Genomic DNA, 27,483 nt, shown 5'->3' with positions numbered 1-27,483 from the left:
GAAACCCCTAGTACCGCCTCGGTAATATGATAGAAATTGAGCTGTTGTACTATTAGGCAAGTGGCCTTATTCCTTTATTTAATTTTGCTTGAAATGTGTTGCTCCGATCCGCCTCTCACCCTCTTTTTTTCTTATAATTTTGTTGTTGGTGATATTAGAATTGATTTCTTATTGTTTAAATTTCCTATTAAGAGATGTTGAGAGAGCCAACAAATATTTTCTGTACAAGAATTGTCTTGGGTTGAATTTCAAAAACTTGAAAATAAAGAATTAAAAAAAAAAAAAAAAAAAAGAAGACGACAACAGGGAAGTAGGGCCTAATGTTTTGAAGACCATTCAGAATTGGATTGCAGCATTTCACATTTTTATGAGCATTATAGTTAAGCATGAGCCAGAAAAGGTGCCCTTTTTAATTAGGTATTTAGAAACAATAATGAAAGCATACAAGCGTTTTGATGGTTGAGCTTGACTAAATTATGTCAAATTTAGGAGAAACATGGCAGAGGACAGCTCTAGCTCATGGCGGCATTGGGTCGGAGACCCTTGGCTCAATGAGATAAGCATGCAAAGACCTTTCTGCTCTGACAGGTTGAGCAGCTACCTTCAGAATATGGCAAGAGACAGGGGCCCAAACAACTTAGGGGGGAGGCATGATAACTGCAGGCAGTATAATGCAGACCAATGCATTTGGGTGCACTGCAAATTTAGGCACAGTTGCTGTGTTTGTGGATCATGGCATCCAGCGACAGTGCACTGCTCTGAAAGAAAGACGCCAGCAAGCTCCTAGCCTGGTCAACATTGAGGCCATGGCACCTTGGCTTGAGCAATACCACACAGGTACCAGGCTGAGATAAAAATGTGTTTCACAATTGGGTATGTCATTTCATGCAACGTGCCCCTTGATAACAAAATAGGCCATGTATGCAATGCAATGTTACTTGAACATCACAGGGAGATAGCCGGGGAGAAAAATAAATAGGTTGCCACCATGGGCCAGATAGCTGGCCCTTTCCAATATCCACCGCTCCCAAACTTAGTCACATCCCTGCTAGGGATGGTACTCAAGAAGGAGCTAGGAAAATTTAGACTTATTCATAACTTATCTTACCTGGAGGGTCGGTCGTATAATGACTGGATATATCCCCAAAGATATGCTGTAACTTATGCTTCTTTTGATCAGGCATTGGACATCATCCGCAACATGAATCGGCAGGCACGCTTAGCGAAAACTGATATTGAATCAGCTTTACATTTGCTCCCAGTATATCCTGCTTTCTTTCACCTTCTTGGTTTCCATTTTCTAGGGGAGTACTATTTCGATAGGTGTATTCCTATGGTGTGCGCTATATCGTGCACATACTTTAAAAATTTCAGCACCTTCTTACATTGGTGGCTAGATGAGTATCTGGGTCACGGAATATCATCTATTTGGATGATTTCCTATTCATTGGTAAAAATGCCAGCGAATGTTCCCATCTCCTGTCATGTTTACAAAAGCTGGCCAGCAAGTTCGGCATTCCTCTAGCGAGGAACAAGACTGAAGGTCCATCAGATGTCATCTCATTCTTGAGTATTAAGAGAGATAGATGTCAGCACTAGACTGTCAAGAAAAAGTTGCCAGGTTTTCAGAGGCTTTGGAATCAGTATGCCTTGTAAGGAAGGCTACATTGGGACAATGCCAATCACTAATTGGACTGTCAAATTTTGCCTGTCGCGTCATGCCCTTGGGAAGAGTCTTCACCGCCGACTGACAGGTTTAAGCAGAAAGCACCATCATATTCATGTCACCAGGGGTATCAGTCAATATATAGAAGTATAGAAATCTTTCCTAAGCAATTTCAATGGCCTAACAATGTGGCAAGATTTGCTGCGCTACAATTCTGAGCTGAAATTCTTTACTGATGCAGCAATTTTGGCATTTCAGGGGGTCTTGATATGCCTGAGGCTTGTCCCCAGCATGACATGAATATGGGATCACCAGGGATGTAAAGCTTTTGGAATTGTTCCCCATTGTAGTAGCCCTTAAAATTTGGGGAAAGATCCTTAGCAATGCAAAAGTAGTATTCTGGTCTGACAACGTGGCAGTGGTAGAGGCTATAAATAGACTGTCGTCCAAGACCTTGGGAACAACTGAGTTGTTGAGAGATCTAGTGTTGAGCTGTCTGTGTTTCAACATTACTTTCTGCGCAGCGCATGGACCCGATGTGGATAATAGTATAGCCAACTCTCTCCCACTTCAAGTAGGCCTGTTTCAGGTCGCTTGAACTGGAAGCAGAAAGAAGCAAAACTCTGATCCTGAGGGAGGTGTGGCAGCTTGGCCCTCCAACGTTTGGGACATGATCCCAAGAAGAACACAAGGAAGAACTACATGAAAGCTATTTACGATTTACAGCAGTTCTTCATTGGAAGGGGTAGCCTATTGACCTGGCCAATCTCAGTACAAGTTTTACTAAAATGCATTCTTCATTGCACGAGTGAAAGAGCGGCAAAGTCCACTTTGACGACAAGCCTAGCAGGCATCACCTTCTTTTCTAAAGCACTTGGTTGCAAAAATCATGCCGCCTCATTTGTTGTAAAGTGGATAATATACGGATGGGGGCAAATTGTGGGAAAGGTAAAAGAGAAACACTGCCCAATTAAGCACCATCATCTGACACTGATATTGTTAGCTTTGAAAAGAGTCTGTTTTAACTATTATAAGACTAGCTTGTTTAGTTGTGTATTTTCATTGGCATTTTTTGCAACCTGCAGCGCTATCTGGGTCTCAGATCGCAAATGATATGTGTACCTGAGTTTGAAACCAACATGGAGACTATGGCTCACCCAGAATCCTTTGCTGCCTTGGCCTGCTTGCCGTTCTGGCCATGGGAACCTTAAAAGCCCTATTGACCCTCATTTGGAGAAACTACAGGAGACATCTGGACTGCAGCAGGAGATGTCAAAAATTTATGATGGAAGATAATGGGGTCACAGAAAAGCAGAAGGAAAAGGTTAGAATCTCACAGGCTAATGTTTCCACTAATTGGTACCAGCGAAACCAGAGTCTTGGAAACCTCCCTGAGGGCGAAGACCTGAGGGTGAAAACCTGACAGGACAAAGGACTAACAGAAGATTGACGTGAACATCAGGCAAGTGGGCCTCAATTTGGGAAGGGGATCAGGGTAACGTAGGTTTAATTTATCTTGTTTTGACACAAGAAACGTTATACATGATCCTCCCATAGATTCAAGCACTTTAGGGATTGAGACTGTTTGTGGTATCTATAAAAAGAAGACTTTACTAATATACGGAGAGAGACACAGAGTAGTGCTTCCCTACATAGAGAACTGTGACTCTGTTCCTCCCAAAGGTACCTGCATTGCTTATTGATATGCAATAATAAACTTACATTTGTTTCTAATAAATTTAGTATGGTACCTTTGTGTTCATGGGACAACGCCTTTAAGATGATTTAGCACTTAACACATATCAGACCATGCCTCCACCATGGGCAATAGTTCTACATTAGGGGTGGGATGGGTGGGCAATGACTTGGCAGCAATCCAGTGTAGGGCTCATCCAGAGGGATTTGCTTTGTAATTGTGGATATTTTTCCTGATACCCATATTGTTTGGTATGTATGCTTTTATTGCTTATTTTCAGACTTATAAGTAAATTTCTATACTTGTAAATAATCATGTTGTGTATTCTGTGACATATAACCTACCAGTCAGCTACCTTTTACAATCATCCAGGGCCTTTCTGCACTGGACAATTTGATTGAAGAAAGCTGCCTAGGATTGTACAAATCAAAAGAAGTGCTTTAATCTGACATCGGTTTAGATAGAGGAGGGGGCTAAGTTTCTGGCGGGAAAGCTTTCAGGAAGTGCCAGGTTTTAAGCTGTTTTTTGAAGATTTGAGTTGATGGTTTCATTCTCAGGTGGGGTGGGAGGGAGTTCCATAGCGTGGGTCCAGCTACTGAATAGATCCATATCTGAGCATGGTCAGATATTTCCAAGGAGCCTATGGACTATTACTACAAACATCACCTGGGAAAAAAGGCTGGTCTTGAAGTCAAGAGATAATCAATCCATGACTAGGTATTGTGTGCACAAGATACCTGTGTATAACCTCTTTGAAGGTGCAGAATACTCCAAGTATCTGATAAGTTCAAGCTCTTGCATAGGAGTGGAATATGTTTATGCCTATTGAATTTATCCCCCTTTGCTTTTATAGATGAAAGGGCTTAGGAGAGATATAAGAAATGTATTACTGCACTTTTGAGAGTGCCACCTCTCTCCAGGGCTTTTTACCTGCTTATAAAAGTTGTTAAACCAGAGGACAAATTTTGTCCTCTCAGGCTTTAATAGATGTTTTAGATTTAACTAGGTCCCTGGAATTGGAGACTATCAAGTTATTAGCTACTATGGTTATTACTTGTATATTTGAACTGGATTGAGACTGGTTATTACAAATGTTTTTCAAAGGTAAAGATGAGCTGTTCATGAATTGCAGTCAGAATGATCCCAGAGAAAAGAAGGTTGTTTCTTCTTTTGAAACCTAAAGTTTTGCAACTTGGGGGGCTTTTCTTCTTACATCATTGTCTTATAATCAAATATCAAGGCAATAGATGTGGGTTGTTTTTTTAAAATTCTCAGCTTACTTCCTTTATCAGTAATAAGATGTAATTAATTGCTATTTAGTTTAGGCCATAGTATTTTTGGCTTTTTTCTTGTTTGAATATTCCTGTATATTGTAATTGGAATCCTGCCTAGTGGATGGGTAGAATTAGGAGGATTTATTTTCTTATTCTACATTGTATTTCTTAATTGTGTTTCTCAGATTTCTCTCTTATTTTGCAAATATTTGCTTGTGAATTAAATGTGAATCTATAAATAAAGTTAAAAAAGGACCATAAACAATTGAAATCCCTATCCTTGAATGCAGGCCATTGCTCAAATTCTAATCTCCGAACTAGAGCAAAAAACTGAGTGTCAGTTATTGTAAGCATAAATATTACAAGTATCTTTCTCAAAAGGGTTCCCTTTTACTACAATAAAACTATTTGAATCTTTCACCTCTTTTTCAATCTGAAAGGACATTCTTGGCCACCAGAATGGTCACCCTTGCTTTCTTTGAACCATCTTTTTAAATTTGTATGCTCTGGTTCCTGCAAAAGGGAGATAGATTCTTTTTTTTTTTTTAATAGGGAAACCCAAACCTGATATATTCCAAAGACAAATTTTAATTTTCCTCTATTCATAAATACCTATCAGCAACTTATTCTCATTAAGCATAATCATCCTAGAAATAAGGGAAAGTCCCTCCAGTTTAGGATTCCCCACCTTTCTGATCTAATTTAACAAGATCTCCTAAGGTTACCAACATTTGTTTAATCACTTGGAAAAAACTACCATCCTTAATCCCTTCCCTCCACCCTCTATTTCCCATTTAATTACACCTCACATAAGTCAATCACATGGGTGATATAAAGGGGCCACTCTCCCTGCCCTCATCAATTATAAACTCTGACAAAATTACTCCCAGTCTTCCTCTCCATTCTTATCTCCTTCCTGTACAATTTAGCTAACAATCCTCAGCCTCTCCCCCTCTACCAGAACCTGCTCATGTGCACCTTAAGAACGGCCAGGTGTGTCACTCTAGTGATAGCTGGGGTGCTTTCACACCCTCCTAGGGATGTGAACATTGCCTCTACAGCATCCTCTGCCATGGTTAGCACAAGGAGCTAGGTTGACTACTGCCATTAAGTTATCAGTACTCATATCTGAACACTTGTTTTGTGAAATATTTACTATATTCAGTTAGGCACTAAAGCAAAAAGCCTCTTCAGTCCTCCTGTTAAGATGCCTGCTGTCACTTATAAGCATCATAGCCTTCTTAAAGCAATACATTCTTGCTATATACAAGGGTTTTTCCCCCCAGTATTTATGAAGTACCCTAAACCAAGAGTTTATAACAATTTATATACAACTACAATAAGTCCCTGCTCCAGAAAGCTTACATTCTAAGTTGGCATCCGAGTCAGTGAAATATAATATTCATTATGTCCTTGGACAAGACACTTTAACTGCACTAGTAGGATTTGAACTCGTTGGTTCCCAGTCTATTATTCTAACCAGTAGGCCTTTGATTAATTTGTATACATAACACAAGGGATTTTTCTTAAATATAAACTAAGATTTTCTTTATTATTAGTGACCTATTTCTCCTTATATAAACCATGGTATCGGAAAAGTGATGGTACTCCATAATTAATACATGCCATATAGCACTTCAAGCATGGGGGCATAGATGCAATGCAAAAAAATGCACTATCAGACCTTTGCCCCTTGGTCAGCTGTTAAATTTCTTCATCAAATTATGCATAGATATGCAAATTAATGAAAGTAATTAACTGCATTATGGGATACTGCATGATGAACACAGATGTCATAGTATATTTATATTTTCAAGGTATCATTAACAAATACAATTTAAAAAATGCAACAGGTGTAAAATGTACAAAGGAGTTCAGAGCTTCAAGTTCTGTACCTGCTTTAATCTGTCATAATCTAAACCTTCTGACTGCACTCCATTGGCACTAGGCTGCCCAGCTGGTGAAGATTTTGGTCTGTACAGAATTTAAAAAAATAAGTTAAATTAGCATACAATAATTTTCATATGATCCAATTTGTGCACAAATGCATATCTAATCATACAACAGTTCATTTGATAAGAATTCATTTGATGAATTAAATAAGGAAAAAAGGGAAACCATATAAGTAAGCCCCACAAATACCAAAGCAGAGAATCTGTTTATTATTCCTCATCTTGAGGATTTTTTTTATTCTGGAAAGAGCAACTGAAACAAACTGATGAGCATATACAGATGGTAGTATATAAAAACTGAAGCTGAAAATAAAGAGCCCATACTAGGGATTGATGAACAACCCTACATTTTTAATATGATTTTATTTGTACTTTCAGATGGACTTGTTTAGAAATGTCACTAATTTTTCCTGCTTCTCCTTCAAGTTGTAATAGAGTACAATAATCACGTGCTTTAAATGCCACTTAGCTTTGGTAAAATGCAAGAGATTACATGATTCTTTTCTAAACAGCTGTACTGGGGGAGTGCCTTAATGGATAAATTTGGCATCAAGACCATATGAACCCAAAAGTGCATGAGAGAAGATTTAATTATCCTATAACTTGATTTTGATCTTTGTGTTTGAAAATTCAGTATACTCACATATGCATATTACCTGCACAAAATATTTTTGTACTAATATAGAAAGAAATTAACATTTTCTACACAGCCACACAATGGGGCCAATGAAATAAGACCCGCGGCAAAACAGGCACTAGTTATGAGTGCGGGTTTTGATCACTGCATCCGGCTGAAGATACTGCTTCCGTGGGATGTAAAAAAACAAATTATTCAAATGATTTGCATGCAGAAATCTGTGCACATACGGAAAAATGCGCGTACCTAAGTGCAGTAAGGGCCTATGTACTAAGCGGCTGCATCTGCGCTCAAAACCCATGCCGATAATCCACACATAAAAGCGAGTGAGTGAATGGGTCTCCCTATTAAGTCAAAGTATGACCCTAGAAAGTATTTTTAATATTTCAAATAACTGTGCTGCAGAAAACATGGCAAATATTTTCATGGATGATAATTCACACTGGCATAGAAGTGAGATAGGTGCTAGGTTGGGCACCAATCTGGATGCTCGGGTACAGACATAGGCCCCCTGAGTCGGCCTGACAATTAACTCATGCCCTGACAGTGGCGGTAAAAAATCCGCACTAGTATTAGCGAGGCCTCCTGCATTGCCAGATTAGCTAATCGCCTCCTTTGCATGCAGTTAGCATGCAATCTCGCAGGAAAATCTGTGGGTCTGTGAGCGCATTCGTATGTGCTTTTTTCCGCACACAAAACCCTTATATTACATCCCTGTATAGGGTTTTGTGCGGGAAAATGCGCGTACTTGGGGCCAATGTAATGAGGTGCACTGAAGCTGCTGCGGGTCTGTGCGCGCCTGTACACTCATTTTCCCGTGCAAAGCTCTATACGGGGATGTAATAAGAGTTTTGTGCACGGGGAAAAAAAGCACGTACGAACGCTCTTATTCAGCTGTGGATTTTCCTGTGCGACTGCATGCTGATGGCATACAAAGGGGGCGATTAGCTAATCATAGGCAATGCAGGGAGCTGCACTAATGCTAGTGCTTTTTTTTTTTTTTTACTGCTACGCTCAGGGCATGACTCAGGGTCTACTCTGAAAATCACCTAGCTGAGTGTTTATCTTGGCATCCGAGTGGTCAGCTTAGCTAGGTGCTTTTCTGGGCATTGGAACAGCCAGTAGGTAGGTGCTTCCCTAGGTGCTTTTCTAGAAGTCCGAGTAGCCAGATTTGTGAGCAGCTAAGCGCCTAGCTCAGCGCCCGAGCAGCCAGATACACGGCCAGAAGAGCACCTAGCTTAGCATCTGACCGGCAAGATTAGCTGGGCACCTTTCTGGTGCCTGATCGTATAGATTCGTGACCAACTAAGCGCCTAGCTCAGCGCCTGAGTGGCAACATTTGCTAGGTGCCTTTCTGGGCACCAGAGTGTCCATATACACACCCAGCTGAGTGCCTATGTTGGCACTCAAGCATCCAGACTGGTGCCCAACTGAGCACCAATCTCGCTGCTATGTCAGTGTGAATTAAAATCCATGAAAATATTTGCCATGTTTTCTGCAGTACAGTTATTTGAAATATTAAAAATACTTTCCAGGGTCATACTTTCACTTAATAGGGAGACCTGTTCGTGCACTCGCTTTTATGTGCAGATTATCTGCACGGGTTTTGAGCACGGATGTGGCCGCTTATTACATAGGTCCTTACCGCGCTTAGGTACACGTATTTTTCTGTACGTGCGCAGATTTCTGCGTGCAAATCATTTGCATAATTTGTTTTTTACATCCCGTGGAAGCATCCACAGCCATGCGCGGTGATCAAAACCTGCGCTCATAACTAGCGCCTGTTTTGCTGTGGGTCTTATTACATCAGCCCCAATGTTACCTTTAGTTCACATTTCTTTATAACATTTCACCTATTTACATTTATAGTCAAGGTTTAAATGTTTTTTTTTGCAGTGCTAGAAGCCAAAAGTCCTATTTTTTGTTTTTATCAACAGGCTAAAAACAGCACAAGCAGCGGAAGCACAAACTTACACCACCTTGTCAAAATGTCCAACCTTTCTCTGCAAAGGCCATATCCAAGTGGAAGGATATTGGTTTAATCTTTGACTTCTCTGCTGAAACTGCCAATATTGTGTTAATATGCAATAAGACGGATTTTTTGGCGAATACCTTTTTCACTGGGAAAAGGAGGATATAATTATTTCACACAATTACCAAACTGTTTTCAGACGGTAATGATTTGAGACAGACAGAGCAATGGTACGGGCAGATGGGAGGTAACAGATAGAAATGGAGGGGGGGGGGGGGATCATGAATTTGCTCAGTCTTATGAAACTTTAGAGGTCCAATGAGGGGAAATATAAGTCAATGCATTAGATTTCCAAAAAAGGCTATATGAAGCAGCCATGGTTACAACCATAAAATTATCAGACTTCCAAAATAGCTGAGGTAACCTACACAAAGGGGCCTGTATAGGACAGATACTAAATAGAGGGTAGTGAAAGAAACCATGTTGAAAGGTCAGATAAAGGACAAAGGGGAGAAAGGACTGGTGCTTAAGTATGGGAATTTATATATTCATTAACTCAAAGTGGTAGGAAACTGGAGAGAGAGACAACTTGTCAGATTGGATAGGCCAAATTGTCCTCGGCCATCATCTATTATGTTGCTATGATTTAAATTCACCATAACTTAAGCAAATCTGAATCGAACTAGGGGTCAAAAGCTATGTAAACCTTGTGCTAGTCCATAGGCCATCCAGTACCATATCTCCCTCTCTCCTCTGATTTAGACAATACATGCAAGATCTGATTTTACTCATGCTAGCATGCAAAACTAGAAAGTTAAATTAGCTGACAGGGGAACTTTTCCTACAAAAAGAGTAATCACCACAGTACTTATTTCCATAAAACCCAGTCTTCAAAATGTTTTTCAGTCATCTCACTTTGAACTACTAATGAGAAGGTAAGAATTGAATCCAAACAAAAAATCTTTCAAGTATGTTGAAATTAATGAAATGCATATTATCTTTCACTGTATCCACAGATCATTTACCATAGAAAGTACAAATGCTATAGTATAACAGTCACAAACTGTGACATAATTAGAATAAATGGCAAATTGGCTATAGTTTAAAGAAGTTGTGTGTGAAGGACTGCAAAAGGATTTTTTTTTAATTTATGGTTCTCACTACATGTACTATTACTATTCTGCCTAAAACTACACTATCACATTTCACACATTAACAATGTTTGCAAATTTAAAATAAAAAAACCCCACATTTCATGGAGGTTGTGGTTTCATATATTTTTTTCCTTGCAAGGTATTAATTTCAAAAGCTTTGTCTCAAACATTTGCGCCAACTGAAGAATATGTGGTACAAGCATAGAACCAACAATAGTTTGTAAAGGTGCAGGAAATATATAAGGAAATACAAGGGAGTATTCTCCCCGGAAAGAAATATGACAGCAAAGAGACCATACAGGTCATCTTGTCTGCCCATCCACATAACTGCTGAGCTCTAAAATCCTTACCACTCCTTCAGAGATCTGTGCTTTCCTGAATTCAGATACTGTCCTAGTCTCCACCACCTCCACTGGGAAGTTCTGTGCATCCACCATCCTTGCTGTACAGGAGTACTTCCCTAGATTACTCCTCAATCTACACCCTTTCATTCTCATTCCAGTCTCTCCTTTCTGATGAAAAAAATACACCTTCTGTGCAATGATAATGTAGAGATATTTAAATGTCTCTCTCATCTCTCCCCAATCCCACCTTTCCTCTAGGGTATACATGTTTAAAATGTATTTCTCTACCTGTTACATGTAAACCGATGTGATGCTCTTCGAACGTCGGTACATAAAAGCCTCAAATAAATAAATAAAATGTTTAGATCTTTAAGTCTGTCTCCATAAATCTCCAAACAACTAGTGCTTGCTGAAAACCACCCAGCAAAAATATTGCATCTAATGAAGAAACTCGCCAAACCCGAATCCCCTTTCCTTCATCCTTCCTTTGAGGGACCATCTACAATAGATCTTGCAAACATTTTTTTAAAATAAAAATAGAAGCCATTTGTGCAATCTTCCTATCCTCTCCTTCCCTATCCATTGAAGGATATACTCTAAACATACCTTTATCAGCCCCCATCCTTGCCAGCTGGCTTTCCGAGTTCAGGTTAACCTCTTCTTCAAAAAAAAATTCCTTGAACAAATCAAGTTATTTCCATGTCCACTTGACCCTATACCACCAAATGCACTGGATAGCTGTGCCAACTGTTTGCCCTGATTCTCCTCCATAATCAATGATGTGCGACACTAGGATTGCTTGCCATTCTCTTTCAAACAGGCTGTGATCAAACCCATAAAAAAACCAGGCTTGGACTCAAAAATAGTGGACCACTACTGTCCAATCTCCTCTTCCTGTTCAAACTCACAGAAAAAGTTTACTTCCAACTCTTTAGGGCTTTTTTTTTTTTTTTTTGGAGTTCATGCATACTCTTCACTCATACCACTCGGGGTTCAGAAAAGGCCATACGACAGAATCCATACTGCTTGCCTTAGTAGGCTGCATTTGGATTCACAGAGACTGCAGTGGAGTCTCACTCCTTGTCTTGTTAGATCTTAGGCATTCAACCCCATTGATCATCAGCTACTTTTACTGCATTTGCAAAAAAAAAAAATTGGATACAGATGAACTGGCACTCAGGTGGTCCTAGTCATTCCTCAGTAGTAATGTATCCATTGTTTGGGCCAGTAAATGCTCTCCCCAAAATAGTCTTATGTATGGAGTTTCTCAGGGCTTGGCCTTCTCGCCAATCCTCTAGCATTTACATCTGGCCAATCTGCGACAATATTCAATCCCATGACATCTAATGTCACCTATTTGCTGATATCATCCAGCTATGTATTAAAATAAAAGATGACCAACACTCCACAATTTCCAGTCCTAAAGACTTTTTCAGTAGTAGCCCCATGGCTTAGCGATCACAAACTCAACCCATCCAAATCTGAACTGCTTTGGGTAAATTGGTCCAGACAACCTCTGTTATTCCAACCCTCCAATGCCATACATAGTCTGGGAATCTATCTTGACTAACTCTCAGTGGAAATCGAAATCTCTGCTATAGTGAAGTTCAGAGTCTTCCATTTAAGTCAACTTAGATAATTACATAACTTCTTGGAAAAAAATATAACCACCATCATTCACTCCTTGATCAATCAGTCACACTGACTACTGCAGTTACCTCTATGCCACAGCACAAAGTGGAATTGCTTATCTATAATGGATGTTCTCTTAAGGAAGCAGGGCAAAACAGCCAAACAAGTAGGTATCACCACCAATGGCACCAATTTAGACATGATCTTTCTGAGCATGCGGAAGAGTTGCCATGCATCAATCCCATGCAAATCGAGTCAGTCTTTTTCCTAGTTGATTTTCGAATTCAAAGGGGAGAAGAATGGATTATGTGGCTATTTTGCTCTGCTGTTGACAGAACATCATATACAGGCAAGCAACTTCACTTTCTGTGGACAAGCAGGCAAATGCAGCCACACAATTGGAGATTCCCAAGGTAAGGGCTGCATTAAAAAATTACTTGAGATCACATAATGCAGTGAGCCAAGCAAGATGCATTGCTAAGCTCCAGGTGCTACCCACTGCAATTTTCTTTAATTTTTGAATACTGGCACCTTTTCTTTTCATTTCAAAAGATGTTGAGTTGAGGTGATTAGTTTATGGACAGATACATTATTACAGCTGTCCAAGAAATGTCCTCAGAAGTCTGAAAAAAGGACAAAGAACAGAGCAAGGGAACAAATACCAAGATGGCTACACTGCACAAGAGTACTGATGCAGTAGGAACCCTTGATGATACTTCCAGGCCAGAGACTCAAACAGAAGAACTGGGCAGAGAACTCATAGAAAACATCCAAAAGGTGGGAAAGAATGGTGAAGTGTTGCTCGCTGGACATTTTCATCTGCCGGACATAGATTGGAGTATCCATTCTACGAAATCTACGAGAAGTAGATGCCCTTCAAGGGGCTCTGCTCAAACAAATGGTAATGGAACCCATGAGAGAGGGTGTGATATTCGATCTAGTGCTTACTAATGGTGATAATGTCTCTAATGTTCAGGTGGGAGCTCACCTGAGCACCAGCGATCATCAGACTGTATGGTTCGATTTTGCAAACAAGATACCAAGACGACACATTAAGATCAGAGTTTTGACTATCAAATTTCAAAATAGGGACATATCTGGAGGAAGAACTGGAAGGCTAGGAGAAAATGGATGAGGTGGAATAACAGTGGGCCAAGTTTAAAGGAGCTATTACAAAGGCAACAAATCCATATGTTAGAAAAGTAAACAAGAGTAAGAGGAATAAGAAACCAATCTGGTTCTCTAAAGAAGTGGCTGAAAAAATAAAGGCAAAAAGAACAGCATTTAAAAAGTATAAAGTATCCCAAAAAAGGAACACAGAGGAGAAGAAAGAATTACGAAAGCAAAAGGTCAAGCAGAAGAAAGGATGGCCAAAAAGATAATGCAAGGAACAAAGCATTTTTCATATATATCAGTGAAAGAAGGGAGATCAGAAGTGGTTTAATGAAATTGAAAGGTGACAAGGACCAATGTATGGAGAGTAATAATGAAATGGCAGAAATATTAAATACTTCAGTTCAGTATTCACTAAAGACGACCCTGGAGAAGGCCTGTTGCTGATTAACAAGACCATAGATGGGGATGGAGTAGACAAAACTCAATTTACAGAAGAGAATGTATGGGAGGAACATGGCAAACTGAAAGTGGATAAGGCTATGGGGCTTAATGAGATACATCCCAGGATACTGAGAGAGCTCAGAGATATGCTGGTGGGTCTGCTGAAGGATCTGTTCAATAGATCCCTGGAAACAGGAATGGTGCTGCAGAATTGGAAAAGAGCAGTGGTGATCCTGTTTCACAAGAGTGGTGGCAGAGAGGAGGCTGGTTAACCTCACCTCAGTGGTGGGAAAATTAATGGAGACTGTGCTGAAGAAAAGGATAGTGAACTACCTACAATCCGGTGGGTTGCTGGACCCAAGGTGGCATGGATTCACCAGAAGGTCCTGTCAGATAAATCTGATTTTTTTTATTGGGTGACTAGAGAATTAGATCTGAAGAGCACTAGATGTGATCGGATTTCAGCGAAGCTTTTGATAAAACAAGAAGTTTGGGAGTGAGCACCAAGGAGATGGAGTGGATTACAAACTGGTTGACTGATAGGAGACAGAGTGTAATGGTAAATGAAACCTACCCTGAAGAGAGAACAGTGTTAAGTGGAGTGCCACAGGGATCAGTGTTGGGACTGGTTCTGTTCAATATCTTTGTGAATGACATTGTGAAAGAGATAGAAGGTAAAATTTGCCTATTTGCGGATGATACTAATATCTGCAATAGAGTGGACAAGCCTGAAGGAGTAGAGAGAATGAAAAGTGATTTAAGAAAGCTGGAAAAGTGGTCGAAGATTTGCAGCTGGGATTCAATGCCAAGAAGTGCAGAGTCACAGATCTGGGGTGCAGCAATTCAAGAGAGCTATATGTGATAGGGGATGTAAGACTGATATTCATAGACCATAAGAACATGCCATACTGGGTCAGACCAAGGGTCCATCAAGCCCAGCATCCTGTTCCAACACTGGCCAATCCAGGCCATAAGAACCCGGCAAGTACCCAAAAGCTAAGTCTATTTCATGTTACCGTTGCTAGTAATAGCAGTAGCTATTTTCTAAGTCAACTTAATTAATAGCAGGTAATGGACTTCTCCTCCAAGAACTTATCCAATCCTTTTTTATGCACAGCTATACTAACTGCACTAACCACATCCTCTGGCAACAAATTCCAGAGTTTAATTGTGCATTGAGTGAAAAAGAACTTTCTCTGATTAGATTTAAATGCTAACTTCATAGAGTGCCCCCTAGCCTATTATGTGAAAGAGTAAATAACTGATTCACATCTACCTGTTCTAGACCTCTCATGATTTTAAACACCTCTATCATATGCCCCCCCTCAGTAGTCTCTTCTCCAAGCTGAAAAGTCCTAACCTCTTTAGTCTTTCCTCATAGGGGAGCTGTTCCATTCCCCTTATCATTTTGGTCACCCTTCTCTGTACCTTCTCCATTGCAATTATATCTTTTTTGAGATGCGGCGACCAGAATTCTACACAGTATTCAAGGTGTGGCCTCACCATGGAGCGATACAGAGGCTTTATGACATTTTCCGTTTTATTCACCATTCCCTTTCTAATAATTCCCAACATTCTGTTACTTTTTTGACTGCCGCAGCACAATGAACTGACGATTTGAATGTGTTATCCACTACGACGCCTAGATCTCTTTCTTGGGTGGTAGCACCTAATATGGAACCTAACATTGTGTAACTATAGCATGGGTTATTTTTCCCTATATTTATCACCTTGCACTTATCCACATTAAATTTCATCTGCCAATTCAATGCCCAATTTTCCAGCCTCACAAGGTCTTCTGCAATTTATCACAATCTGCTTGCGATTTAACTACTCTGAACAATTTTGTATCATCTGCAAATTTGATTACCTCACTCATTGTATTTCTTTCCAGATCATTTATAAATATATTGAAAAGTAAGGGGCCCAATACAGATCCCTGAGGCACTCCACTGCCCACTCCCTTCCACTGAGAAAATTGTCCATTTAATCCTACTCTCTGTTTCCTGTCTTTTAGCCAGTTTGTAATCCACGAAAGGACATAGCCACCTATCCCATGACTTTTTACTTTTCCTAGAAGCCTCTCATGAGGAACTTTGTCAAATGTCTTCTGAAAATCCAAGTACAGGAGGGAGATCTTAGGGTAATAGTGTCTGAAAATATGAAGATGGCAAAACAATGTGACAAGGCAACAGCTAAAGCCAAAATAATGCTTAGAGAGAGGACTTACTATTAAGAAAAAGGAGGTAATAATGCCCTTGTACAGGACTTTGGTGAGATTTCATTTGGAGTACTGTGTTCAGTTCTGGAGTTTGTATCTGAAGGGGGATACAAACAAGATAGAGGGAGTCCAGAGAAGAGCGACCAAAATAGTGTGGGGTCTGTATCAGAGGACCTACGAGGAGAGGCTGAAGGATCTGAATCTGTATAAACTGGAAGAGAGGAGGTGCAGGGAGATACGATACAGACCTTGGCAAATTTGGAGATGATACTATCTTTCCTGCATCTTTTTGTAATTTTTTTTGAGGATCATCTTTGTGATTACAATTGAGGAAAAGCATACAATGCCATGGCATTCTGGTCCTGCTTTTCAAATAGTATAGGGAAGTTTGTGATTGAAAGGGGATGCAAAAATATCCTCCACCTGTCCCCCACTGAAAGGAAATTTTCTGAAGAGGCCATTTCTGATGCTGAAAGTGGAGACTTAAGGCATGTGCTAAAATGTTGCATTTCCCTTAAGATATATGGCAATGAGGTGTATGTCTCTATTGGCCAATACCTCATTTTTACTGCTTTCTGACAACTTCATCAATCCAGTTTCCCCTTATATATGTAATACATTGCTCCCATGCTGTTTGAATTTATTTACTATGATGAAGGGTTCAAAAGCTACAAGAACCTTTTAGATCACTTTCATTTCCAAAATATTGATATGTAGTCTGTTCTTGTTTGTTCCATATAACTTTAGAACAAACTGTTTGCAGATGAGCTCCCCATGCCTCACTGGACACATCCATGGTCAAGATTACCTGAGTCTGATGAAATAAATGACACACTTGAAGACTGAGGGGTTGCTTCCACCATGTCAAACAGTATTAGATGAAGAGGAAGTGGAATTTTCTTTTACGATAGTCAAAAATGTTTCCAATGATGTTTGTGATGCCACTGTGATCTTTTAATATGAAGTCCTGCAAAAGGTGTTAGTAGACTATGGTTGCCATGTGATCTAGCATTTCCATAAAGTTTCTGACTGGTATCTATGTTTGGTTCTGGTTTTTGAAAAGGAACAAAAGCCTTTCCCACTTTATCCAGGTCCGCTCCTATGAACACAAGATGACGAGACTGTGTTAAATGAGATTTTGTGTAACTGAGAAAGAATCAGAGGGGCAAGTATGTATTGTGAAATTTGGGCATATTTATTTTGTCCCCTGTAAGGAGCTGCTCAATATTAAGAAACCGAGGATAAAAAAACACCAGGAACCCGGAAGGCGCCGTGTGCACTTGCCTCTGGAACCAACTGAGGCTCTTTCACTGGATTTCTCACATTTTTTGTTTCCCAGGGTTTTTTTTTTCCTTTCTCTCCTTACAGGTTCTCTTTGTGCTCCGAGACTTCCGGGTTGTGCTCCTCCCCCCTCGGTGACGCGGCTGACGTCATCAGGGGACCCAGAGGATAAAAGAACACCAGGGACCCGGAAGGCGCAACAAAGGAGCATGCCCCTTTGTACGCCCCTTCATACAGCCCCTCGTACACCCGGAAAGAATGCAAATGGAAAAAGACCACCACCTACCCAAAACATGACGACACACACAACCACCACAAGCTCGACATACACCATCCAGGTAAGCACAGGAAAGGGTAAGTATGCAAACACAAAGAAACAACACCACAAATACAATCACAGCAGTAAAATAAACAATATGACTACAAATAACCTAATTCCAGTAAAACGCACCAACTGTACCAATTTAAACAAACTACTAATGATCTCCTTTCTTCTAGTCAATGCACAATCAGTGACAAAAAAATGTCCCATCATCACGGACCTGATAGATGACAAAACCTAATTTTATAGCAATAACAGAATCATGGCAAAAAAAAAATTCAGATGTAATTCTAAAGAACCAGCTCCCAAACAAAAACTACGACGTCTTCTCGATCCCGAGAATAAATAAAAGAGGGGGCGGATTAATATTAATTATTGAAAAAATACTTAACTAAATTATCAATCTTGGCGCCAATGAATCATGAAATTGCCCTTTTTGACATGAAACATTTTCAAATCTGCCTGTTCTACTGCCCACCCAGTCTCCTCGAACTAAACATCGCCCCACTTATAGAATTTTTCACAACTCATCTAAATCCCTCTAAACCCACCATAATTATTAGGTGACTAATCTTCACATGGACTTTCACCCCCTAATACCTGCCAAATGCTAATTGACATAATGACATAATGACGGCATTAGGTTTCAAACTGATCATAGATAAACCAACACACAAAGCTGGCCACTCATTAGATCTTACATTCATTAACAGTAGCTTCCTGGAAAACAAAAACCGAATACACACAAATCCCATGGTCAGACCACTTCCTCATTAACTCTCAGATCAAGCACACAAGACCAATAAAAAAACAAAACATAGAACCAGCTGAATTCTCATACCGTCCCCCTTTCAACACCGATATACTTAAAGACAGACTAATTGAAGAATTAACACACATCAACTACGCAAATAGCAACAACGCAACAACCGACTGGTTAAACAAAATCACTACTTTGGCTAATGAATTAAACCCTCTACAAATGGCCCGCATATAAGAACCAAAGTTAAATAATCCATGGTATAGTGAACAAATCAATGAAATAAAACAAAGTCTTCGAAAGAAAGAAAAAGAATGGAAAAATAACAAAAGTCCTGAGAATTTAACAAAGTACAGAAAACAACTAGCATACTACAAAAAAACAATTTTAGACACCAAAAAAAATACTACAGCTCAAAAATAGAAAAATTTTCAAATAACGTCAGAACCCTATTTAACATAGTAAAGAACCTAACAAGTGACAATACAAACAACCATTTAACCCTACAAGAGAACCAATGCAATGAGGTAGCTCAATTATTTAAAGAAAAAATTGAGAACCTGAGGAAAAAATCCCTAAAACTACAAAACAAGAGATTAAGATGCCCACTAGAGACGTTTACTAGCTGTAGCAAAGCTAGCTTGCCACTCAATTGCTTCACACCTAATTTATGGAATAATATCCAACAGAACTTACGCAGGGAAACCTCTGGCAATTCAGGCAAGCTTTCAAATGAACTCTGCATTTTCACCTATGTTACTGCTAGATGTCCTCCCTTAACTATGAAAACATTCTACTTTGCTAAATATCCTTCCTATGCTACGAAATCAGCTTGTGTGTATTGCTACCTATACAGTTTTGCATTGTTCATTTTAAAGTTGTGTTATGCCCCATACCGCCAACCCCGACACATGTGCTGCAATTCACATCATTCTTTGTATGCTTTATGCCTTTATGTATGCGCTTTATGCCTTTCCTAGAAAAAGGTGAAATTCTATTTTATTTTGAAGTATTTAAAGTCCACTGATATCAAGAGGAAATAACTAATATCTGTAGATTGCCAGGTTATGGTACGCTACTTGTGCATTTTTAAAAACTGATTGCACCTTTAAAGAAAACCTGCCTTCTATTCAGGGGAAAACCATATTTGAAGCTTATTGTAATACATATTTACCTTCCATTTTCAAACATTTAACATTAATTTTAGTAGCTATGATATTGTCATTATCAATTTTGTGTAATCACTTTTACTCATGTTTTATCCTTTGAAATGTAAATAAGCTGCCATGTACTATAAAAACACACAGTACTTAGCTAATGTAATCCCAATATTTAAAAAGGGCTCCAGGGGAAACTACAGACCAGTTAGCCTGACTTCAGTACCAGGAAAAATAGTGGAAAGTGTTCTAAACATCAAAATCACGGAACATATAGAAAGACATGGTTTAATGGAACAAAGTCAGCATGGCTTTACCCAAGGCAAGTCTTGCCTCACAAATCTGCTTCACTTTTTTTTAAAGAGTTAAACATGTAGATAAAGGTGAACCAGTAGATGTGATGTATTTGGATTTTCAGAAGGCGTTTGACAAAGTTCCTCATGAGAGGCTTCTAGGAAAAGTTAAAAAGTTATGGGATAGGTGGTGATGTCCTTTCGTGGATTACAAACTGGCTAAAAGACAGGAAAAAGAGTAGGATTAAATGGACAATTTTCTCAGGGGAAGGGAGTGGGCATTGGAGTGCCTCAGGGATCTGTATGGGGACCCGTGCTTTTCAATATATTTATAAATGATCTGGAAAGGAGTGAGGTAATCAAATTTGCAGATGATACAAAAATATTCAGAGTAGTTAAATCACAAGCAGATTGTGATAAATTGCAGGAAGACCTTGTGAGGCTGGAAAATTGGGCATCCAAATGGCAGATGAAATTTAGTGTGGATAAGTGCAAGGTGACGCATATAGGGTAAAATAACCCATGCTATAGTTATACAATGTTAGGTTCCATGTTAGGAGCTACCACCCAAGAAAGAGATCTTGGCGTCATAGTGGATAACACATTGAAATAGTATGTTTGCTTTTTTGACAGCCGCAGCACACTGAAGAATGTTGAGAGTTATTAGAAAGGGAATGGTGAATAAAATGGAAAATGTCATAATGTCTCTGATTCGCTCCATGGTGAAACCGCACCTTGAATACTGTGTACAATTCTGGTCGCTGCATCTCAAAAAAGATATAGTTGCGATGGAGAAGGTACAGAGAAGGGCGACCAAAATGATAAAGGGGATGGAACAGCTCCCCTATGAGGAAAGACTAAAGAGGTTAGGACTGTTCAGCTTGGAGAAGAGACGACTGAGGGGGGATATGATAGAGGTGTTTAAAATCATGAGAGGTCTAGAATGGGTAAATGTGAATTGGTTTATTCTTTTAGATAATAGGACTAGGGGGCACTCCATGAAGTTAGCATGTGGCACATTTAAAACTAATCGGATAAAGTTCTTTCACTCAACGCATAATTAAACTCTGGAATTTGTTGCCAGGGGATGTAGTTAGTGTAGCTGGGTTTAAAAAAGGATTGGATAAGTTCTTGGAGAACAAGTCCATTACCAATTAAGTTGACTTAGAAAATAGCCACTGCTATTACTAGCAACAGTAACAGTAACAGGGGATAGACAGTTTTTGGGTACTTGCCAGGTTCTTATGGCCTGGATTGGACACTGTTGAAGACAGGATGCTGGGCTTGATGGACCCTTGGTCTGACCCAGTATGGCATGCTCTTATGTTGGCTCATGGGTTTACAATCAAATGGCACTACCATTAGTATACAAATGTCTATCCCCATATCAGGCTGAATGATTAAGTATAGCATAAAATCAAAATGTGGAAAATGTTTCTCGTTAAAATTCTGATAGCACTGTTTCCACAATGCACATGATTACTGCCTCAATAGTAGACCACTCTGCTTTGAAGGTAACGTGTCATAGTATAAAGAACATAATGCCTTACCTCTAATTTTAGGTCTTGTATTTAGATAGGTTTAGGATATATATGAAAAACTTACTATTTCAAAAGCCATTGAATACTGAAATTCCCATAACGTATTGTAGGTGAAGTTAATCTGCTTTGAAATGGAGGGGGAAATATGAATGCCAGGTACAAGGAAAGAAAGCAATGGATATGGTTTTGATGCCTAGATATTAGAGTGAAATCAAATATTGATACTTGCTGTGAAATGCAATGGTTTCCAAAGATAAGAAATACTGTGATTCTTTGTACAAGATTCCTTTTGTCTGTCTTCCAACCTCTGTTAGTCCAAGCCTGTATTTTAGAGCTTACAAACAATGCCCTAGAGGACAACAGGTACTCCCATCTGAACTGAGCCTAGTATAATCAAAGACTATCAAATTGGAGTAGAAAAATAGTGGAGCCATAAGAAAACTAGGGATACATTTAGGTCCTGTACAACTATGTAAGACAGAAAAAATAGCAAGTGTTGCTTACCTGTAACAGGTGTTTTCACAGGACAGCAGGATGTTAGTCCACACATATGGGTGAGGTCAGTGGACAGAGCCCTGCTATGGAAAACTTTTCTGTCAAAGTTTCTATAAAGCTTTGACTGACGCTGGCACACTGAGCATGCTCAGCCTGCAATTACCCTGTGACCACAGGTGTCTCCCCCCAGTCTAGTCTTATAGCAAAAAGTGCAAGCAAAAAAGTACTTCCCCTACTTCCCCTACTACCCATAACTAATCAAGCTTGATATTTCACTTGGTTGCAGCTCCATCACTGCTCTCTACATTAATGGTGGGGGTGGAAGGGAAATAGAACCAAAGAGCTAAGAGAAACAGATAAGTATGAGAAAAAAATGTGAAGCTTGCTGGGCAGACTGGATGGGCCGTTTGGTCTTCTTCTGCCGTCATTTCTATGTTTCTATGTTTCAAAACTAAAATAATAAAACGTATGTAGACCCAACTTTGCGGGGTGGCGGGTGGGTTCGTAAGGACTAACATCCTGCTGTCCTGTGAGAACACCTGTTACAGGTAAGCAACACTTGCTTTCTCACAGGACAAGCAGGATAGTAGTCCTCACATATGGGTGAGTACCGAGCTGAGGATGCCCGAGAGTGTACCAAATGCACTCAAGACGTGCAAAAGGCGCAACGACGGGGGTGGAATTTGGTAAGGAGGGCATCCTCAAACCCTTAATGGGTTAGTGGAAGGATGTTGGGTAGTTAAACCAAAAAGAAGAGGAGTAGATGGACTGGCCAAACATGGAAGCATGCCGGCCAGTTTTATCTAAGCGATAATGGGCTGCGAAGATATGGAGAGAGCTCCAGGTCGCAGCCTTACAAATATGTACAAGCGACACCGGCCGAATGTGAGCTATTGAGGCTGGTAAGGCCCTAACAGAGTGTGGTTACACACGGTGTTGTAGTGAAATGCCTGCTTGTTAGTAGGAAAAAGAGATACAGACCGTCAATTAGGAGGAATAGGTCTGTTTGCCCACTGGAACTCGCAGCTTGGCTTTTGCCACAGAAGGAAAGAGTTAGGTGTAATTCCTATGGAGTGTAGTGCCGTCTAGATAGAATGCAAGTGCACTTTTACAGTCCCAAAGAGTGGAAAACCCTCTCGCTCTGGTGAGAGAGCTGTTGGAAAAAAGTGGGCAGAGTATATTCTGAGTAAGGTGAGATGCTGCGTCTACCTTAAGAAGGATATGAAGCTGAATACGTAAAACCACTCGGTCACGGAGGAATGGAGGGTCGGGTGAGTATGTAACAAAGTGTGGAACTCACTGACCCTGTTGGCAAAAGTGATGACCACGAGGGAAAGAATTTCCCATTGCAGACTGTTAAGTGAGAGAAATGGCAAGGCTTGAACGGGGAATGCATGAGTCTTGTAAGCACTAATATATAGGCCCCATTCCGTAACCAGTAAAAATAGAGGCGGCTTAATCAGTGGATAACCCATGGTAAGCTGACTCAGAAGGGGTTGAACCGTTAATCGGGTATCCCCACTCCCAAGTGGTATGCCAATTGGAACCGAGGCGTACCCATGTGGAGGATGTCTGGAGAGCAGAAACCGAGGGAGTAAGAGAAAAGAGTGGTAAATCATGCCATTTTGAATGGTAAGATTTATGTGTAGAAGGTTTTTGAGACGCTACAGTACCTGAAAAAATCAGTGAGTCCATGATATGAGACTGACCTGTGAGAAGGCGAACTGGTTACTGGTGTGATAAGATTGAGAAGTATGGGAAAGCATACTGGTCTCGGCCAGGATGTGGGTCTGAGAACAGTGAATCCCGTCCCGGTGCAGTATAATAAGGGTGCTGGCTATGAGAGGTATCGAAAGAGACACATAGAGGCCTTTGTTGCAGCAAAGACGTCCATGGGAACGCATTGGAGACATGTGTAGGGAGTAGAATCTGTCCACCATATGGTTTGATTCAGACGCAGAGGGCAAGTTCGGTTGACCTCAGCGCTAGAAGATTTTCCTCGCTACACATATAATCCGAGAACATCCGAGAGGATGGAAACTTATGTGGAGAAGGTCTGCTAGTGCGTTCAGTAGGTCTGTTAGATAAGTGGCTCGGGGATGCATGGAGTGAGCAAGGGCCAAGCGTAGAGCTGCGCAGCTTCCTAGCAGAGCAGCTAAGAGGTTGTGCGTGCTTATGTGTTGGAAATACCACATCGTCATTATGCTGTCTGTATGCACAAAGGTTTGTTGCAGAGGCAGTATTATAAGGCATAAAAGCATAACTCATGGCTCGAAGCTTCAAGAAGTTGATGTGAAACTCTGCATGGAGTAGAATAGACGCATATTGGATTGAGAAGATGTTAGAGCGAACTCTGCAACCCTGAGTAAATGCGAGCATGAGCAGGACCAGTCTAGGTTTTGGCTCTAGATCTGCAATATGGATCAGGGACGAAAGTGGTTGAACAGCTTAGGTCCACTGATAATTGAATTTCACTGAATCTTACTCTCAGCAAATTTTGGACCTATGAGTAAGTGCATGGTGAAAAAATGCCGTGGCCCAACAATGAAAGAACGGAGGGGCTGAGGTTATGGTGTATGCGCACAGAGTCATATAGGAATTTGTCAGAATGTCTGCGCGGTTGTTGGACAGGAAGTTCGTTGTGACTGTGGTGTCCAGAAGTGTGCTATATGGGATTTATGGTAGTTAACAGCAATCCCACGGAGTAGATTTATAGTGAGTCATGAAGAAGATAGAACTCCTTGCTTGGATTGACTGTTATGCAGCTGTCCATGCAAGGAAAAGCGTGAATGATGTTTTACACCATAGAGAAACAGCAGTCACTGCTAGTGATTTAATGAAATACCCAAGCTGCTGAAAGCTGGTGCAAACGGCAGAGCTTGGGATTGTAATATTGTTGACTCACCATGAAGCACATAGAAAGATTAGAAGAGAGAGGCAACCTACTTACTGCAGTATGGAAGCATGGTGACGAGAGATACCATTTTACCTGCGCCTCCTGAGGTCCAGGATGGGCGGAGTGTAACTACTTTCTGTTGAAAGAAAGAATAGTGAAATTAAAACTCCCCCACCCCCCCCTGCACTTTGTAGCGTCCGGGATCTGTACCCTGAACCTTGGTACAAAGAGGGGTGGCCACTCTGATATCCGGCAAGTGGAGAGACCAGGTGGTGTCCAATTGCCGGGGCTGACGTAATCTGGATATCATGTAATCTCCCACGGGAGCGTGAGCGGTAAAAGTCTTACCCACATTTCTGTGTGCTATACAAGAAAACGTTGAGACCTGTCGCCAGGTCTCGAGGTGGACTTGCAACTGAGACAGTGTTTGCTGAATCTTGTGTTTAGCAGATCAGTGAATGCATCTGGAATTTCGGTCCTTAATTAGGAACCAGAAACCAGCGAATTAATCAGTACAGAGTCCCATTGCTGACAACGGGAGGATGTCCTGATGTAATCCCAAATGAGTGGTAGAGAGGTTCTCTTGGCATTGTGTCCGACATAGCTGGCAATAGCGATATGTGACACTAATACGGTTCTTGGAAGACCAGACGACCTAGAACCTTTCGAACCATATGGCCTGATTTAGAGAACAGGTCTCAATGGGATTGTCGCTGAAGTGGGATTAGAGTAGAGTACTTACCATCCATCGTGGATCGCAGAAGGACAAGCTGGTGAAGATTAATGACTCCGTGGATTTCAGGGGTCATCGAGGGATAGCCTGAAGGATGTAAACCTCCGACTCAACTCTGTAACCTGGTATAATAGCGCAGGTACAGAGGAGACAGGCTGAGCGTGTCTGGCGCTACCATAGTAATTTGTGGAGGTTCAGAACCCCGCACCGGTGTTGGTGGGGAAAGCCTCGGGTACAGGGGAGTCATTATGACTCATGAACCCGGCCCTCTTTGCAGTGGCTCAATGTATCGTGACGCCAGTGCAGAATTCCTCAGAACTCGGTCCGGTCATTCTGGAGCACAGAGGACTGCCAGCACTGTGTGGAACAGTGAGTGCCACGGTGCTCGGCCCGGTCTTTCCCCAGCTCCGAGGTGGATGCCCTCGCTGTCTTGGATGGCGAATGATGGAGGACTGTCAGCATGCCTGCACTGCTCCTGGCACTATGTAGTGTCATAGGCTAATATGGGGCTTTAGTAAAGAACCCAAAGCATGGAGCACTGTGTTTAGGTGAGGGCATTGCGTGTAGGTGCTATGTCAGTATTGACTATCGACGGCGGCATGGAGCGGCCTCGAGGGTATCGTTAAAAATATATATTTTTAACGATACCCTGCCCCTGTTACTTGTAATTTCTGTTGCTTTTGTTCCATGTAAAACGAGGTGATGTTTCGACTAACATCGGTATAGAAGACTCTTCAAATAAATAAATAAAAAATATCGATGGCCCGGGCGGAGCAACGATAACAATTACAGAGGCACCGACGGTATCGGTATCGATGGCCGTACCGATCCGGGCACCGATGGAATTGATGGCCGCATCGACCCGGGCACCGATGGCGACCCAGACAATGGCACAGACACCAAGGTGTGCATCAATGGCATCCACCCGGGCATAGATGACACCGATGGAAAAATCAGCGCCATGGATGAAAACATTGATGGCACTGAAAGAATCGATGCGGGGATTGATAGCATCGATGGACCGCGGGGGGAGGGTGTCGATGGTGTCGAAAAAGGCAGGACGGCCTGGAAGGGGGTACAGACTGTGGTGATGGGGGCATCGACTGAACGAAGGTACCGAGGTATGAATTCGACAGAGGCCCTGGCGCCATCGGTAACCTTGGAAGTCCCTATCCCACTAGCGCTAATAACCAGGCAGAGGGTCACAGGAGGACACTTGCAGGCTATGTGGGGCTAACTGTGAAAACATAGGGAGAGGGAAGGCCGCAATTCGGTTTGTAGGTCGGGGAAACCGTAGTGAGGCGACAGGAACTGACCAAAAAACAGGACAGAATACTCACCGAGCGTCGATTAAATGTACGCGAAGGGAGACCCACACAGGGAAAAAGCATTTGTGAAGTAAAAGTTTAAGAATTTCTCACAGAGCTCCTAACTGCTATGCTTACTGCAGAGCGGAAAAAAGAAGACTGAGGGGAGACACCTGTGGTCACAGGGATAATTGCAGGCTTAGCATGCTCAGTGCACTCAGTGAGCCAGCGTCAGTCAAAGCTTTATAGAAACTTTGACAGAAAAGTTTTCCGTAGCAGGGTTCCGTCCACTGACGTCACCCATATGTGAGGACTACCATCCTGCTTGTCTTGTGAGAAATGGTTGATTCTTCCCTGTAAATATTGATAAAATATACCGGTAACTGCACTGAACATATAGCATTACAATTACAATTTTTCTCCCTGGGTGTAAATCTGTTTAATGGCTTTCAATAATTTAGCTATTTTTGCTTATGGCTTTTTAGCAAAGTCTAAGCAAATAAAGCAAAAAAAAAAAAAAAAAAAGAAAAGAAAAGAAAAGAAAAAAAGGCTGACCTTGTACTAGGGAAGAATGCACATACTAGGCAAAAATT

At 41.0% G+C, this 27,483-nt stretch overlaps 1 protein-coding gene across 7 annotated transcripts in view; it reads right to left on the bottom strand.

Moving 5' to 3' along the window:
- The window catches only part of ENAH (ENAH actin regulator), a 432,953-nt gene that overhangs the window by 34,786 nt on the left and 370,684 nt on the right, over positions 1-27,483 (bottom strand). For all 7 annotated transcript variants that reach the window (XM_029593080.1, XM_029593081.1, XM_029593085.1 and 4 more), the window contains one exon: positions 6,532-6,610. In XM_029593080.1, coding sequence (XP_029448940.1) covers positions 6,532-6,610 — 79 coding nt within the window. The remainder of the gene's footprint in view (positions 1-6,531; positions 6,611-27,483) is intronic.

This window comes from Rhinatrema bivittatum, chromosome 3 (genome assembly GCF_901001135.1).
Source record: "Rhinatrema bivittatum chromosome 3, aRhiBiv1.1, whole genome shotgun sequence".
Taxonomy (NCBI): Eukaryota; Metazoa; Chordata; class Amphibia; order Gymnophiona; family Rhinatrematidae; genus Rhinatrema; species Rhinatrema bivittatum.
This window is presented reverse-complemented; position numbering and strand designations above follow the sequence as displayed.